Source organism: Aquarana catesbeiana, linkage group LG05 (assembly GCF_042186555.1).
Source record: "Aquarana catesbeiana isolate 2022-GZ linkage group LG05, ASM4218655v1, whole genome shotgun sequence".
Taxonomy (NCBI): domain Eukaryota; kingdom Metazoa; phylum Chordata; class Amphibia; order Anura; family Ranidae; genus Aquarana; species Aquarana catesbeiana.
In genome coordinates, this window is record NC_133328.1 from 6,581,569 (window position 1) to 6,598,601 (window position 17,033).

The following is a 17,033-nucleotide window of genomic DNA, read 5'->3' on the forward strand; positions in this document are numbered from 1 at the left end:
TTGTAGTGTTGAGACAATAATCCACACATTCTTGAGTAAGGCACTTTTTTATACCTGCACAATCACATGCGCATTTACCAAAGGTTTTTAAAACAAACCAACATGTTTGTTGTATAACAATGTTTGCAGTAGCATTATGAAAAATCAAAATATCCATTTCAGATAAAACAGGCCTGTGTAAAACCAACAAGAAAGCCAAAAAACTTGAACTTACAAAGTTCACATTAGGTAAAACCTGAAGGCTAGATCAGACATCAGTATTTAGGAACTGGGTTTGATCTAGCGTTCAGATGGGGGGAAATCACCCCTGGAAAAGCCAAATTTGGAAGATGCACACCAATTTACGAATGGCAACATGTGCTATCTGCCATCAGGGGGGATCAAGGGACGTGTTTTGGGGGAGAAAGCCTTTCCTCAATGCGACTTTATAATTGAGGAAGGTGTTGCACCCCCAAAACGCTTCCATTGATCTCCCGTGATGGCAGATAGCACATGTTGGCACACTGTGTGCATCCTCCAAATTTGGCTTTTCTAAACATTTTAAAAATTTTTGGAAGATTGGACCACATTAATAAAACAGGTGATTTTGTGGGGTTTAAATTCGCCCCAAAACATCAATGATGTTATTATTTTTTTTAATAACATCACTGATTTGGTTCTGGATGTTTTGCAATTGGAGATTACACCCCATGATCTCCCCGATAAGTATCTGGGCACTTTCTGAAGTAAAGCGTTCAGGATCCCTGACATCACGATCACCTAAAAAGAGATAAAGAACAAAAAAAAGGGTCTCAAAAATCTGCCACCATCCATCTCTTTTACCTGAGCCTGTGGTCGCAGACACTCACCTGTTGTGGTGCCAATCTCCACCACGTCTTCTTCTTCCTCCTGCTCTTCTTCTTCATTTGGGGGTATTTCACCTTCTTCCATAGGTGGGGGGTCTGTGGTCTCCTCGGATGAGGGCTGTCCTCCGAGTCTTTTCTCCCCTATGTAAAACAAAAATGATATAATTAGCACACAGATATTTAATGGCAGAACTAGAAATAGGAAACATTGCTTGGAAGTGGGGTACAATTGTCTATTTTAGCAGAGTTCCAAGATGTATATTTTTTTATTGCCCTTTGTCAAGCTGCAATACTTTACATGTTTGGTACAAGCTTCACAGATGTAGCCCCCCCTATAGTATACACTGGAGCACCTGTGTGCCCCCCTAATAAAAATGGTGTTCTGGGGTCCCACACTAGTGCTCCAGTGTCCAGATGTGAAAACAGCTGCTCAGTGTCCTCTCTTTACACACAATCTAGTTGTCATTTCATTCTAGTAACAAACCCATCTACACAAACAAATCTTTGGCATCCAAGTAGGCCCCAAAAAATGTGTGAAAATGCATATGGCCTAAACAATGGTGTTCTAGAGGCCGAAATAAAAATGTTTGATACGAACGAATAATGGGCCCATGAACATTAAAGTTGCCCTTTTAAACGTTACAATTAATAAAAGCATATGGAGCAGAACGAACGTAATAAAGACAGAAAGAATAGGAACACAGCACAACTACTTACTTTTTTGCAGCACTCTCCGGATCTTTCGGTACTGCTCTGGCTCTCTCAACTTCAGGTCCGACCACCGCTTCCTGAGCTGATCTTTAGACCTTCGTACCCCGAAATTCCGCTCTAGACTCCTGACCACTTTACCAATGATTTTTGCCTTTCGGATGTTGGGGTTGGGGTAAGGCCCATATTTTCCGTCATAGTCGGACTTCCTCATGATGTGTACCATCTCCAACATCTCCCCAAACGACATATTTGTGGCCTTAAAACGTCTCCTTCTGGATCGGGACGTGCCTGGATCCGGCCTTTCCTCCTCCTCCTCCTCGTTGCTATAATTAGCATGCACCTGCTGTAACTCTGCCATCATGCTCTTCACCCACTGCGCCGAACGAAAAGGGGCAGGAAATACACTAGAAAGAACGTCAGGGGCGGGCGGAGTTACACGCATGCGCAGTGTGTATAAAGCGTAACACGCGTGCGTATTACGTACGATCTGTGAGCGGAGGAAGGAGCATTGGACGCGCCGATCGTAAGAACGAAGGTAAGAGACAAACTTGTGCCTATACTGCTTCTAGATTGAGGCCTATATTGTAACAAGATTAGGAGAGTTTTGTCTGACATTAGGCTTTGTCTTGTGTTGTGTCTTGCAGTGAACATGGATATCTTAATGAGAGATACTGACTTCATGTCACTATTCATTGATATGCTAAGTGAGCTGCCCTGTCTGTGGGAGATTACCCACCCCCATTTCAAGAACTAAGCAAAGAGGAAGGCAGCACTGGAGCAATTGTGTGAAATTGTGAAGCAGGTGATCCCCACGGCAGACATCACTTATTTAAAGATTTTCATTGGTGGCCTGAGGAGCACATATCTGAGGGAGCGCAAGAAAGTCCTGGATTCACAGAGATCCGGAGCAGCAGATGACATCTATGTCCCCAGGATGTTGTACTACGACAGGCTGCACTTTCTGGCAGGCCAGACTGAACCCAGGCCATCCCTCTCCAGTCTTCCTTCCACGCTTCCTTCCCCCCTGGCTGAGGCTTCTGACGCCCAACCTGGGCCTTCCAGGCCGCATGTGGAGGAGCCCAGATTGAGCCAGGTATAGCATTCCTCTAAATATTTCTGCTTGTCCAATCAATGATGTTAACTAGATGTTAGTTTGGAGTACTAATTTAGGATTGTGATTGATGATGCAAAACATTACAACTATGTCCCTTTTTCATACACAGGGAAGTCTCAGCCAGGAGGTGGCCAGGCCGAGCCGGCTGGCTGATCTGCAGGTCCCTCCACCCCCCCCTGAAAAGAGAAAGTGGCAGTAGGACGAGTGCCCTAGAGGAGGCGGCTATCAGATTCTTTTGGAGGGCTACAGAGGTCCTGGGAGCACCACACACCAGGCAGGAGAACATTGCTGCATTCATAGCCTATAAAATGCAGAGGATGGAGGAGGGCCAAAAAGCCATGTGTGAGGCCCTCATATCAGAGGCTCTGGAGAAAGGTATGAGGGGCCAAATTACACCTCACACACAGCTTTGGGATGGTCCTCCTCCTCCTCCCTCTCCTCCAGGTCCTCCCAGTCCTCCTCCAGGTCCTCCCAGTCCTCCTCCAGGTCTCCCCAGTCCTCCTCCTCCTCCAGGTCCTACTCCTCCTCCTGCCACATCTCCAACTGCACAGCCACAGCCCGGAAGGAAGTGTGAAAGGAAGACCAGACAGTGATTGCCCTGGGTCCAGTCTGGTTGGCCAAAAAATGCAGCCTCTTGTGGTACCACAGCCTGGGGACACAGATGTCATCTGCTGCTATCCGGATCTCTGCGAATCCCGGACCAGACTGCCCTCCCTTACATATGGACTCCTCAGGCCACCAATTTTGATGTTGAAGAATTGATGTCTGCCGTGGGGGTCCCAGGCTTCGCTAATTTCTCCTGTTGATCCAGTGTTGCCTTCCTCTTTGTTTGGTTCTGATCCCTTAATAAAGGATTTTTGTTTTGAATTATACTCTCCTATGTGTTTTACTTCAAAAATGACAGTTTGTTTGTGAGGATTCAGGTACATTTCTAATATACAATGTGAAATGAACAAGGGACACCAACAACAAACAATCTCCTTGAGATTAAATATTAAAAGATATCAATGGTGTTGGGGTAACTTGCCACACAAAACACACACAAAAATATTCTGGAGTAAAAATAAAAATAACATTGAACAAAGATCAGCCTTGGAAAAAATCCAAACATTAAAGAAAAAAAAAGGCTTAAAAACAAAATAAAAAAAACATAAAAAATAAAAAAACTGTCAGATGTGACAACTAATAACAATATATTGAGGGAATCCCACTAAAAAAACACAAATAAAAGTTTGTGAGAAGTGTGCGTGAATATGAGCAGCAAAACTACTTAATTCTTGTCACATTATAAAGAAGAAGAGAGTGCGCTGTATTAAACCATTTTTTACATTGCAGCGTGACGAAAGTGCTGTATCCATTGTGAACGCTAAGTTTACCAGAACGAGCTGTCCCGTGTCGGAATTTCTTCTGGGCATGCGTGGCACTTTGTGCGTCGAAACAGGCCACACACGGTCGGAATTGACGCGATCGGATTTTGTTGTCGGAAAATTTTATCTCCTGCTGTCCAACATTGTGTGTCGGAAAATCCGATGGAAAATGTCCGATGGCGCCCACACATGGTCGGAATTTCCGACAACACGCTCCGATCGGAAATTGTCCATCGGAAAATCCGACCGTGTGTACGGGGCATTAGAGTGAGAGCAATAACTGTACTGTTGTTATTATTACTATGTTAGGTTTATTATTATATTCATTTATTAGCAGGTAAATGCTGCCCTCCATGCATTCACATACATTGAATCCGGTCCTTAAGTGGAAAAGGGTTGCTGACCCCTGGCTTAGTCTATTTAATCCCCAGTGAAAGGATATTGCTTGGACTGTCCACCAAAATAAGATTACACTCCAAGCTTTCTACTGGCTCATAGTTCTACAGAAGATATACTGTATGTCCTCCCATTTGTACATAGTTTCTAAAGTTTCCCACTTATTTCCCTAACCCCATCCAAATTACCCAAAAATAAAAAAACACCAAAAAGTGAACACCTGGACTGTTAATTGAGCCGAAGAGTGACTGTGACCGTGTGCCTGGCTGTGGGGCAACTGTTTGGGGTTAAAAAAAAAACCCTGGACATCTTTCTAAAAAAATATTTCTTTTAATTCTTTAGGTCTGAAAAGAGGCATCTCTCTAATTAGATGTGGCCATTTTAAGGATGGCAAATTTAACATAATAAAACCGGTAACAATTGGACCGTCCCATATTGTTGTGGAAAATCCCTCCTTTTCTAGTCTTGTTGCTCTATTTTTGAAATTATGGAGAAGACCCATTCCATTCAAGGGGAAGATTTTGTTATACAGCAAGGTGGTTTGTCCAGAAGACGTGACCTGCTTGGAGTATAAATTTCATCTTTATGTGATACCCAAAAAACAGCCGGAAATAAAGGTAAGCTAAAGATCAAAAACAAATCTTTATTTATATTTTGGATAAGATATGGAAGGGTTAGGTGGCGCTAAGGGCTCAGAGACCAGTAGCTATAGCAGTAGGGGGACTCCCACGGACCAGCAGGATTGGTATACAACAGGTCACCCTGGCAAATAATGTCGGCTAACCTGAGGTGTGGAGTCTAACCGGTGTTCACCAGAGCTCCCGATGGTGGAGGTGGCTTTTAGACATGAGCAATTCGTTTATTTCAATTTTTTTTTTTTTTTAACGAATTTCGCCAAATTCGTTAATTCGTAAATACCTGAATTAACAAAAACTCGAATTTTCGAAAACTAAAAAATTTGAAATTTGAAATTCAAAAAGTGGGAAATTTGGAAATTCAAAAATCCAAAAATAAGAACGAAAATTCAAAGAATGAATATCCTAACATAAACAAGAAAATCCAAAAATTCAAAAACCTCCCAAATTCAAAAATCTGAATTAATAACTAACTAATAATAACTAATAACTAACTAGCTATTAACCCTTTCATGACTAAGCCTATTTTTGAAATTTGGTGTTTACAAGTTAAAATCCGTATTTTTTGCTAGAAAATTACTTAGAACCCCAAACATTATATATATTTTTTTAGCAGAGAATCTAGAGAATAAAATGGCGATTGTTGCAATATTTTTTATCACACGGTATTTGTGCAGCGGTGTTTTAAACGCAAATTTTTGGAAAAGTGACACTTTCATGAATTTTAAAAAATCCAAACAGTAAAGTTACCCCAATTTTTTTGTATAATGTGAAAGATGATGTTACGCCGAGTAAATAGATACCAAACATATCACCCTTTATAATTGCACGCACTCGTGGAATGGCGACGAACTACGGTACCTATGAATTTCCATAGGCAACGCTTAAAAATTTTTTTACGGTTACCAGGTTTGAGCTATAGAGGAGGTCTAGGGCTACAATTATTTCTCTCGCTCTGACGATCGCGGCGATACCTCACATGTGTGGTTTGAACACCGTTTACATATGCGGGCGCGACTTCCGTATGCGTTTTCTTCGCTTCGCGAGCTTGCGGGGACAGGGGCACTTAAAACATTTTTTTTTTTTTTTATTTTATTTATTTTTGTACTTTATAAATTGTGTTTAAAAAAAATTTTTTTTTTTTTACTTTTATTGCTGTCACAAGCAATGTAAACATCCCTTGTGACAGTAATAGGTGGTGACAGGTACTCTTTATGGAGGGATGGGGGGTCTAAAAGACCCCCCATCCCTCCTTTACACTTCAAAGTATTCAGATCGCCAAAAACGGCGATTCTGAATACTGTGTACTTTTTTAAATTCGGCGCCATTGGCAGCCGAGTAAACAGGAAGTGACGTCATGACGTCGCTTCCGCGTTTACATTGAGAAGGCTGGAACGAAGCCGCTCACAGCTTCGTTCCAGCCCGCCCCCAGCCGCCGAAGGCAGCCGAATGGACACCGGGCCTCCCGATCGCACGGGAGGCCCGGTAACAGCGGCGGGAGGCGGCGGGAGGGGGGGATGTCCCCTCTCGCTCCTCCGGTATAACAGCCGAGCGGCTTTTAGCCGCATCGGTTGTTATACACGGGTAGCCGATCGCCCGCTGTAAACAACGGTACCGGCAGCTGCGGGCATCATCCCGGTATAACCCCGGAAAGCCGAGTACGCATATCTGCGTACGGTCGGCGGGAAGGGGTTTTAAATTATAGGTAGTGGAATTTCCTTTCAAATTTGGCTGTTACTGAAATTAACTAATACAAATTTATACAAAGTTACGAATTATCCGAAATAATGAATGCCGCATCTAAACAAATGGAATGTAACGAATTTATAGTAATAAATAATAGTAAGAACTATTTTTTATTTTTTTATTATTATTTATTATTAACTGGTTCCGTTCCATTTGTTTAGATGCGGCATTCGTTATTTTGGATTATTCGTAACTTCGAATAAATTCGTATTCGTTCACTAACAGCCAACTTTGAAAGGAAATTCGAATGCCTATAATTTAATAGTTTAGTTATTATTAGTTAGTTCGTTATTTCAAATTTTCTGATTTTCTTTCTTTTTTTTCAGATTTTTTTTCTTATTTCCGAATCTTTGAAATTCCAAATTTTTGGGATTTCGGGATTTTCGGATTTTTGAATTTCGAATTTACAAATTTTCGAATTTACTAATTTTCATCATAATGAATGATCTAAAAAATGAAAAAAAAACCAAATGAGAGGAAAATGAACAAATTTTTCGGCAGTGCACGTGTCTAATGGCTTTTGCTGTGTGTTAGTACCAGGTTGCAGTCCTCAGGATCGCCCCACCAGGAGGTGAGCAAGCTGGGGTTCAATAGCAGATATAGCAGCTAAGGATCAATCAGAAGCATAGTCAGTAACAAGCCAAAGGTCGGTAATAAGTAGTTGCAGGTTGGAATCAAGCAGAAGCGTAGTCAAAGAACAGGCCAAGGGTCACTAATGAGTGGTAGCAAAGATATGGACGGCAGCAGGAAAGACAAAAGGGAGATACTGGCTGGAAAGAGCACAATAATCTGGCAAACAGGAAGTGCAGAGACATGGCTTAAATCAGGAAGTTCATGGGTGGACAAAGAGTTCAAGGTTCAAGACAAATAAGGTTCAACACAGGCTCTTTGAAGGAATTGTCCAGGAAACTATCCAGTAGCCCGGTGAGAAGAGTGGTTGGCAGACACAGCAGAGGTCCCAGGTTCAACCCTGACTGGTTAGAATCTCTGTCATTGAATACTCTTGGGAGATTCACTCTCTGTAAGTCGTGATGACCATTGTCTTTGGTACAGGAAGTGGTGGGAAGCCAACATTTTTTAGATGTCCCAGGAACAAGTGAAATCTTATGATGGAAAACCTGCTCTGCTGGCAAATGTCCAAGAGTGGATATCCTCTTTGCATTGGAAGGAACTCCTCTGTCCTGCTGAGGCTCTTAAAGAGGAAGTGAGGGGAAATCTTCACAATGGGACACTAAAGAAAAAATAAATAGGTGTCTTAACTGTTCCCTGCTATATGCTAAACTAAAAAGAAAGTTTTGGCATTATAAACAATACAATCTTCAGGGATTCTTGTTTTTTTTTTTTTAAATGCCTGTAATTTTTAAAATGTCCCTGGTAAATTCTGTGACTAGAAGGGTTTTAGTTTTGTTAACAACAGGCAGATATGTAAAATGTTTTCTGTAGGAGGCTATCTTGATCCTGCCAGTAGAATTGCTATTTTTCTGCGACCTTTAACAGACAAACTGTCCCGCAGATAAATACAAAGCTAGGGACAGGTAATTTAACACTATGAGGTGCTCACAATGGTCACATTTTATTCACACTAGCAAATGGGTGCCCCTTCCAGAACAGGGTGGGGTTTACTGGATGTGAAAAATCGTTTTTGGAGGTTATTGAGGAAAGGTGTTTGGGGACAAGAGGGTTAATGTGGGTTTTCAATATTGATTTGTTATTTGGAGAATAAATGCATTTTTGAATTGTGACGTTGGCTGTGCTGTGAAAGGGGGGTGAATGCCAACTGATGGAGAGAGGTCAGATATAATGGGAGCCACATGGAAGGTAATTAAAAAAAGGCATAGAAATCACTACTTTTTCAATCTTGAAATAAACACAGATAGAAAAAAAGCTATTGGTGTCTTTATATTACTGTGCTCACTAGGGATGAGGTTCAAGTTCAGGGTTCAAACTCTGGCTGTTTACAGCTTGCCAAATGGGCAAACAAAGATGGTCTGTTCTCCTGCCCAGTGGCGTAGCATGGGTTGCCAGCACTTAGGTAGGGATGAGCTCAGGTACGACTCCAAACCCGCCCGAAAGAAGTCAAAGCTGACAACAAATCATCAGTAGTGGAGGCTTTCCCCACCCCGAAGCCATACATATGCAAGGGGCGTGCTGTGTGGCCGGGAATACCTCCACTGCCTATGATTGGTTGTCGGCTTTGACAGCTTCCCAGCAGTAGCATTGGTTGTCAGCTCCCAAGGTCAGGCAAGTTTTGCACCCCCTAACCTGTGGACGGCAATACTTTTAGAATTTTGCAACCGGGGCAGTTGCCCCTGTGGCCCCACCCATGCTACCCAATTGCTCCTGCCCTATAAAGCAAACATCTGTTGCAGGGAGTCATTATTTAGTGGCGGTATTACTACTGACACTAAATGTGATAGTTTTCTGCTCGGATCTTGTGGCTGCTAAGATGCTGTTGACCTGGACATTTTATAGATAGGCAACTCCTATCCTCATATTGATTAGTGGTTCCAAATTAATAATAACTACTGCAGTAGGGAACAGATACAAAAGATACACTCCGCATCTTTCCAAATAACTGTTCTGCTTTATTATGATGCAATTGAAGGTTTTTATACACATGATTACGTAGGTATCACATTAATATTACAATTGTACTTGTATGGTAACAAGGGGCGTAACATAGGCAGGCTAATTCTAATCAGGACTCGAAAGAATGTAAACATGTACTGAAAACATTATTAGTGCCATGTGCACAGTCAGGGCAGTGTGCAATACATACAAAATAGAATACAATTATATACAGAACTTACAAATTTCCTTTACACTGTCAACCTCCCACCTTCTAGGAACCAATTATTCATCCCCAGGGGTGGGGATACTGTCTGATGTAATTGACCAAAATGGTTTGCTGATATTCAGCAACCATCAGGAATTTGTCAAATGCTCTGAGAATCCGGCAAGAGAACAACTTCACACGCAGCTCGCCGTTTTTGTGTTGTTGGGACGTCAGGATTGTCATTCATTGTGAGTGACAATGGATCTACATTGCTTACAATGGAAGGGGTGGGGGGGAGGCTATAGGGATTTTTGAGGTACAACACTTCGATTTGAAAATACATATCTTCTCTTTTTTTATTATATTGCTTTTGTCACATAAAAGAGTGTATAGTCACTAATTTTTCAAACATTGTATACACTCTTTTATGTGGCAAAAGCAATATAATAAAAGAAGAGAAGATATGTATTTTCAAATCGAAGTGTTGTACCTCATAAATTCCTATAGCCTCCCCCCCCTTTTTTTTGTTTAAATATTGATTAAGATGTGGCATTTTACTCGACTGTTACTAACTGTTATTTCACTTCCCCAGAAACTTCATCAGCAGAAACAAACCAACGGATTCAAGGACATGGAAAAGCCTCACATAATGAAGAGCAGATTATATACTAAAACAGATTATTCGGTCAAAGTTCAGCCCGATGGAAAGATAACCCCCAGGGTAAAACTGCATACTGTACCTATAGACAGTTTACTTAAATACATTTGTGATTTTTTTTTTTTTTTAACATTGCATTTATACAGATGGAAATACATACAGCATATAAATATTCTCTCTATATATTTTTAGATTATTTTTAATTTTTTTTTTTTTTTCTGAATATTGTTGGAAAAAGTTAGAATCACGGTCTGTTTTTATCACTGTGGGATAAGGAATTATTGGAGTGATTTGAGCAAAATTCACTTTGCTATGAAAGTATATGATTGAAATAAAATAATGTCACAGATACTAATAAAGTTATAAACATACCGGCAGAAATTCATCAACTAATTAGGAAATGTAATGAGAAAGATCTCATTCATTAATTTTTTACTCCTTATCATATTCAGTGATCTTAAGTACGGTACATATCCCCACTCTCTTACTTCCCAAATAAAGAACAAATTAAAATGACAGAGATCATTATCTGGGGGGGGTCCTTCATATTCACACAATTTACCTTATGGACTCAGTTAGTTTTCTTAGCAGTCTGATTAATAAATTAATATAAATGAACTGACTAACTAAAATGTGAAACTCCAGTGATATCATAAGTACATTTTTATGTGTGTTCAACATGGATGAGCAAAATATGGGTTTGCTAATTAGCGTGCACATACACCATGTGCAATTTGTTTCGTTCCAAATTAGTTTTTTTCAATGAAATTCGCCAAATTTGTTCATTCGCTAATATTCGAATTAACGAAAACTCATTTAACTAACTTTTACGAAAAATGTGTAACTTGCTGAGAATTATTCTCCATGTGACACACATTATCCACAAGACCCAATGGAGAGGAGACACTTCCATCCATCCTGTTCTCAGAAGGAAAGGCTTTTCTCCTTAATACCACACAGGGGGAACCACAATACACCACCAGCCTGCAGAGTGTATAAATAGTAGACATGTTCACTGCCAAAAAATTTGTTAGTTTTCGTTTTATTCGTTTTTGCTTTTTTTTTTTTTTTTTTTTTTTTGTTTTTGGGGTCATTCGTTATGATCGAAATTCATAAATTCGAAAATCCAGAAATTAGAAAATTTGGAAGTTAGAAAATTCGAAATTTTCGGAAATTAGAAAATTAGAATGTTTGGAAATGAGAAAATTTGGAAATTAGAAAATTAAGAAATTTGAAAATCCGAAAATAAAAAAAAATAAAAGAACGAAAATCTGATCATTTGAAATAACTAACTAACAATAACTAACTATTAAATTATAGGTATTGGTATTTCCTTTCAAATTTGGCTGTTAGTCAATGTAACGAATATGAATTTGTCCGAAGTTACAAATGATCCAAAATAACGAATGCCTCATCCAAACAAATGGAATGGAATGAATTAATAATAATAATTAAAAAGGTTTTATTATTATTGTTATTTATTATTATTAATTTGTTCCCGTTCCATTTGTTTAGATGCGGCATTCGTTATTCCGGATAATTCGTAACTTCGGATAAATTTGTATTCGTTACGTTGACTAACAGCCAAATTTGAAAGGAAATTCCAATACCTATCATTTAATTGTTAGTAATAGTTATTATTATTAATTTTTCAGAGTTTCAAATTTTCGAGTTTTTGAATTTACGAATTTTCGTTCTTTTTTTCCAGCTTTCTTTTTTTTTTTTATCTCTCGTCCTTTTTTTCAGATTTTCAATTTTCGGATCTACGAATATCTGAATTTATGAATTTTCAAATATTCAAATTCACGAATATTCGAAAAATTTGTTAAACGGGTTTCCGTTAATTCGGATATTTCCGAATTAACAAATTTGTCGAAATTCGTTAAACGAATTTGGAACGAAACAAATTGCACAAGTATAATAAATAGGTCAACACCGAATTTCCGAAATTTAGAATTTACAAATTTATGAATTTTCTAATGTTCAAATTTGAGAATATGAGAAATTACGAATTTTTGAATTTACCAATATTCAGAAAAATTTGTTAAACAGGTTTTCGTTCATTCGATTATCTACGAAATACCGAATTTGTCGAAATTAGTTAAAAAACTAATTCGGAACTAAACCACTTGCACAAGTATAATAATATATATATAACTCCACATTTTCCGGGCACTTGTCCTTATAGATAATATTTTGCATCCCCTCAGTCCTCGATTGGTCCAAAATAGATGTGGTTTTTAAAATGACAACAGATTTTTCTTCCATCTTTTTTTAGCATCTACAGCTTAAAATTAATTATGAAACCGAAGATTTACCTTTTGTTGAAGTTATTGCGAATAGAAATGCAAAAGAACTTGTCTTATTCATGTCAGAAAAGGAAAGTGACGATTCGCTCTGGGAAGGTGACATCACAGAAGGTGAAAAACGTTATTGCTTTATTTTCAAGACATGTATGTAATTTCTGTGTGCTGAGATTTGTAGTCCCGCATATCTCTCTTCATTTTCTGTTGTGTTTATACATATATATATATATATATATATATATATATATATATATATATATAATTTTTTTTTTTTTTTTTTTTTGGGTCACATTAGCCTTCATCCCCATTGTTGCTCATTCGATTTATCCATTCTGTGGTTTTTTTTGTAATTCCAACACTTCTTTCCTGTACACCCAGGGTCGGGACAAGGGGGTGGGCAGGAGGGGAGGTTGCCCTGGGCACTGTGGTATCATGTGAGGTGGAGGAGGGGGGGCACCACAAGGAGATTAGGAGGGAGGGAATTTGTGTTGAGAAGGGGAATTTGGGGGGCTTCAGGGGGTAAGAATTGTTCTAGGAGGGCAAATTTAGGGAGGGTGTGCTAGGAGTGGTGATTTGGGGGGGGGGGATTTGTGTTGGGAGGGGGATGGGGAAAGAGGATTTGTGCTAGGAGGGGGGATTTGTGCTATAATGCCGCACACACGATCAGAATTTCGGCCCGCAAAAGACCGATGAGAGTTTTTCATCGGAAAATGCGACCGTGTGAAATGCTCTATCGTTTTTTTGCTGGCCGAATTCCAGCCAGCAAAAAATTGAGAGCATGCTCTCAATTTTTGGTCAGGAAAAATTCCTATCCGAAAATGCGATCGTCTGTGGCAATTCCTACGCATGCTCGGAAACATTTCAACGCATGCTCGGAAGCATTGAACTTCATTTTCTCGGCTTGGTTTGTGCTAGGTTGGGGGAGGGGGATTTGTGCTGGAAGGGGGGATTTGGAGTGGGGGGTTATGTTTGAGGGGGACATTTTTTTTTTGGGAGGGAGGGGATTTGTGCTGGGGGCATATGGGGAAAGAAAGGATTTGAGATGGGGGGGGGGCAGAGATTTGTGCTGGAAGGGGGGATTTTCAGCAAAGGGGCCCGATTTGTACTGGGAGGAGGGGTAATTTATGCTTAGGGGGTTAGCATGCAGATAAGTGCTTGATTTTTTGGAGGAAGAGGGGATCTTCACTGACACATAATGCCCATACATCTTGGGGGGGGGGCACAATTTGACATGTGCGTACATCTTCCCCACCCAACATACCTTGCCTAACGGCACTTTCAACACTCTCCTCTTTTGAATTGACTACTACTGAAGAGGTCACAAAACTTTTCTCAGATGCCCACCTAACTAATTGTCCCCTGGATCCTGTTCCCTCACAACTATTATGGTCACCCTCTTCTTCTATCCTATGCTCCCTCACTCACATCTTCAATCTCTCCCTCTCTAGTGGCACCTTCCCCTCCCCTCTAAAACATGTGCAGATCACTCCCATACTTAAAAAGCCCTCACTGGACCCCAGTGGCATCGCTAGGGGGTGGCTTTTGGGGCTATAGCCCCGAATCTGGGACCCATAGCCCCGAGTCTCTGCAGGGGTCTCCAAGGGGAGGGGAGGCTCTCTGGGGACCCTGATGTAAGTGAGGGGCTCTCCGGGGACCCTGATTTTAAGGGAGAGGCTCTCTGGGGCCCCCTGATTTAAGGGGGAGGCTCTCTGGGAATCCTGATGTAAGTGGGTGGGGCTCTCTGGGTACCCTGATGCAAGGGGGAGGCTCTCTGGGTAGTCTGATGTAAGGAGGAGGCTCTCTGGGGACCCTGATGTAAGGAGGAGGCTCTCTGGGGATCCTGATGTAAGGGGGGGCTCTTGGGGAATCTGATGTAAGTGGGGGGCTCTCTGGGGATATACACACACACACACACACGTATATATTACTGTGTATACATGTGTATGCCCACCCAATCGTATGACTTTCTTTACTACCCTGCTATGGGCTCTAGCCCCAGATCTTTTGTAGACCTAGCAACGCCCCTGGTGGACCCTAACAACCCTAACAACCTAAGACCCATCTCATTGCTCCCATTCACCTCTAAACTTGTAGAACCCTTAGTCTACAACCGTCTGAGCTCCTACCTCAGTGAAAAGAACCTTCTTAACCCCTTACAGTCTGGCTTTTGCTTGCAGCACCCTACGGAAACTACATAAGCAATATTAATAATGAGTCTATGTCTGCTTTTTCTTTTTTTTTTTTAGGAGAATTGAGAGAAATGCAATTAAGAGCCCGTGCATCTGTCAGCAGTGCAGGTAAAGTTATAACTCTTACTACAATATTTGTCCAATGAAACCATTATTTTATTCTTATTTGCATACAGAAAATGATTGTGTGTTGTTTTGCTTCTTTTCACCATCCCCCCCCAGACTTTGCTCCAGCCTTAGTCTCCAAATTAAAAATCAGATCAGATCAGAGGCCTCCTTACCTTAGGAGGCAGATGAAGAAGATCCGAGGTAGGGGTGTTGCTCCTCGCTCAGCGGGGTGTTGCTTCTCCTCCCGGCTGAACAGGAAGTGGGCCTTGAGACCCGATTGGCCAGGACTCCTAAGACTCCCCGACCAATCAGGTCTCACGACCTGCTTTCTGATTGGTCGGGGAGGAGAATCAGGAAGACAATAGTGAATGTTAATTTGCTATTGTCACACAACTGGGTGGGTTCAGGTCGCAGTGCTCTGTGCCCCGAGCCCACCCTTTTTTTGGAGCCAATTAAAGCCTCAGGCTCTAAGCATGTGCTTCAAAAAAAAAAAAAAAAAACCCCATTGGAATCCATGTGTCCGGTGCCCTGCATGTAGATGGGGGAGGGGGGGCGGCGCTCATGCGCCCCGTATGGACAGGCCACCACTGGTGCAGAGCCCTGAATAGAAGAATTACTGACTTCAGCTATTTTACCTATAATTTAATAGTTTATATTAATAAATTATAATAACAGAAGCTATAATAATAGTTAATGATTTAATTACAATAGAAAATACAAAAAACAAAATTATCCGAATGTATTTGATTCGTCAAACTCGTAGGCTGAACTGTTTTTCGTTCTTTCAGGATTTTTGTATTTTCTGATTTTTTGTTCTTTCTGACAATACGTTTTCGTACACATTCGTCAAAAGAGTCTTTTGTTTTCCATCCACTTCACAATTATTTGCCACTTTGTGTTGGTCCATCACATAAAATCCCAATAAAATACATTTACGTTTTTGGTTGTAACATGACAAAATGTGGAAAATTTCAAGGGGTATGAATACTTTTTCAAGGCACTGTACATTCACTTTCCACATGGACACAGACAAACACACAGGGATTTCTATAGAACAACAAAAGGTCGGAATCTGCAACAAAGATTGTTATAATCCCTGCAATGTACAGAGATCACCCAGAGGGGGAGGGGTTTTTTTTCTCAACAGAAGTGGAGTTACTCTTTAACCAGTTCACCTCCAGAAGGCTTACCACCCTTCATGGCCAGGCCATTTTTTGCGATACGACACTGCTCTACTTTAACTGACAATTGCGCTGTCGTGCGACGCTGTAACCAAATAAAATTGATGTTCTTTTTTTCCCACAAATAGAGCTTTATTTTGGTGGCATTTGATCACGTTTTTTTTTTCGCTTTAAACAAAAAACGACCAAGACTTTTTACTTTCTGCTATAAAACACATCCAATTAAAAAAATGTAAAAAATCAAATGTCTTCTTTAATTTAGGCCAATATGTATTCTGCTACATGTTTTTGGTAAAAAAAAAATCCCAATAAGAGTTTACTGATTGGTTTGCGTAGAAGGTTATAGCATCTACAAACTTTTTTTTTTTTTACTAGTAATGGCGGAAATTGGCGACTTATAGCGGGACTGTGACATTGTGGCTGACAAATCAGACACTACCTGAGACTTTTGGGGACAAGTGACATCAATTCAGTGATCAGTGCTAAAAAATATCTACTGTCACTGTACTAATGACACTGGCAGGGAAGGGGTTAACATCTAGGGGCCATCAAAGGTTAAATGTGTCCCTAGGAAGTACTAACTAACTGTATGGGGGAGGTGCTTGTACTGTGGGAAGATAGAGATCCATGTTCCTGCATAGCAGAAACACAGGATCTTCCCTTGTCACAGAACGCCGATCTGCCTTGATTACATAGGCAGACCGCCATTCTGCCTCTGTCAGGGGCAATCAGTGGGTCCCAGCAGACATCGGTGGACCCGCTGATTGTCTCCAGCTGTGTCCAATCACAGCGGGAGACACTCGACAGCGGAGTGAGTGCGCGCTGCAAACCTGGAAGTAAAGATCACATACAGGTATGTGATTTTGCATGTAGGAGCCGCCGCCCCCCGCAGAACATATATACCCCGGGCGGTCGGCAACAGGCTAAAGATACACAGCAATAGTGAAAAAAGCATATTTTTATTACAGGTGAACTGAGGCTCAGTTACCAACCCCCCTTTG

The 17,033-nt window shown here is 40.8% G+C and overlaps 1 protein-coding gene across 2 annotated transcripts in view; it reads left to right on the plus strand.

The window, feature by feature from the left end:
• Positions 1–17,033, plus strand: part of LOC141144052 (NACHT, LRR and PYD domains-containing protein 3-like) — a 107,771-nt gene that overhangs the window by 85,222 nt on the left and 5,516 nt on the right. For both annotated transcript variants that reach the window (XM_073629405.1, XM_073629406.1), the window contains 4 exons: positions 4,776–5,050; positions 10,183–10,311; positions 12,527–12,668; positions 14,801–14,851. In XM_073629405.1, coding sequence (XP_073485506.1) covers positions 4,776–5,050; positions 10,183–10,311; positions 12,527–12,668; positions 14,801–14,851 — 597 coding nt within the window. The remainder of the gene's footprint in view (positions 1–4,775; positions 5,051–10,182; positions 10,312–12,526; positions 12,669–14,800; positions 14,852–17,033) is intronic.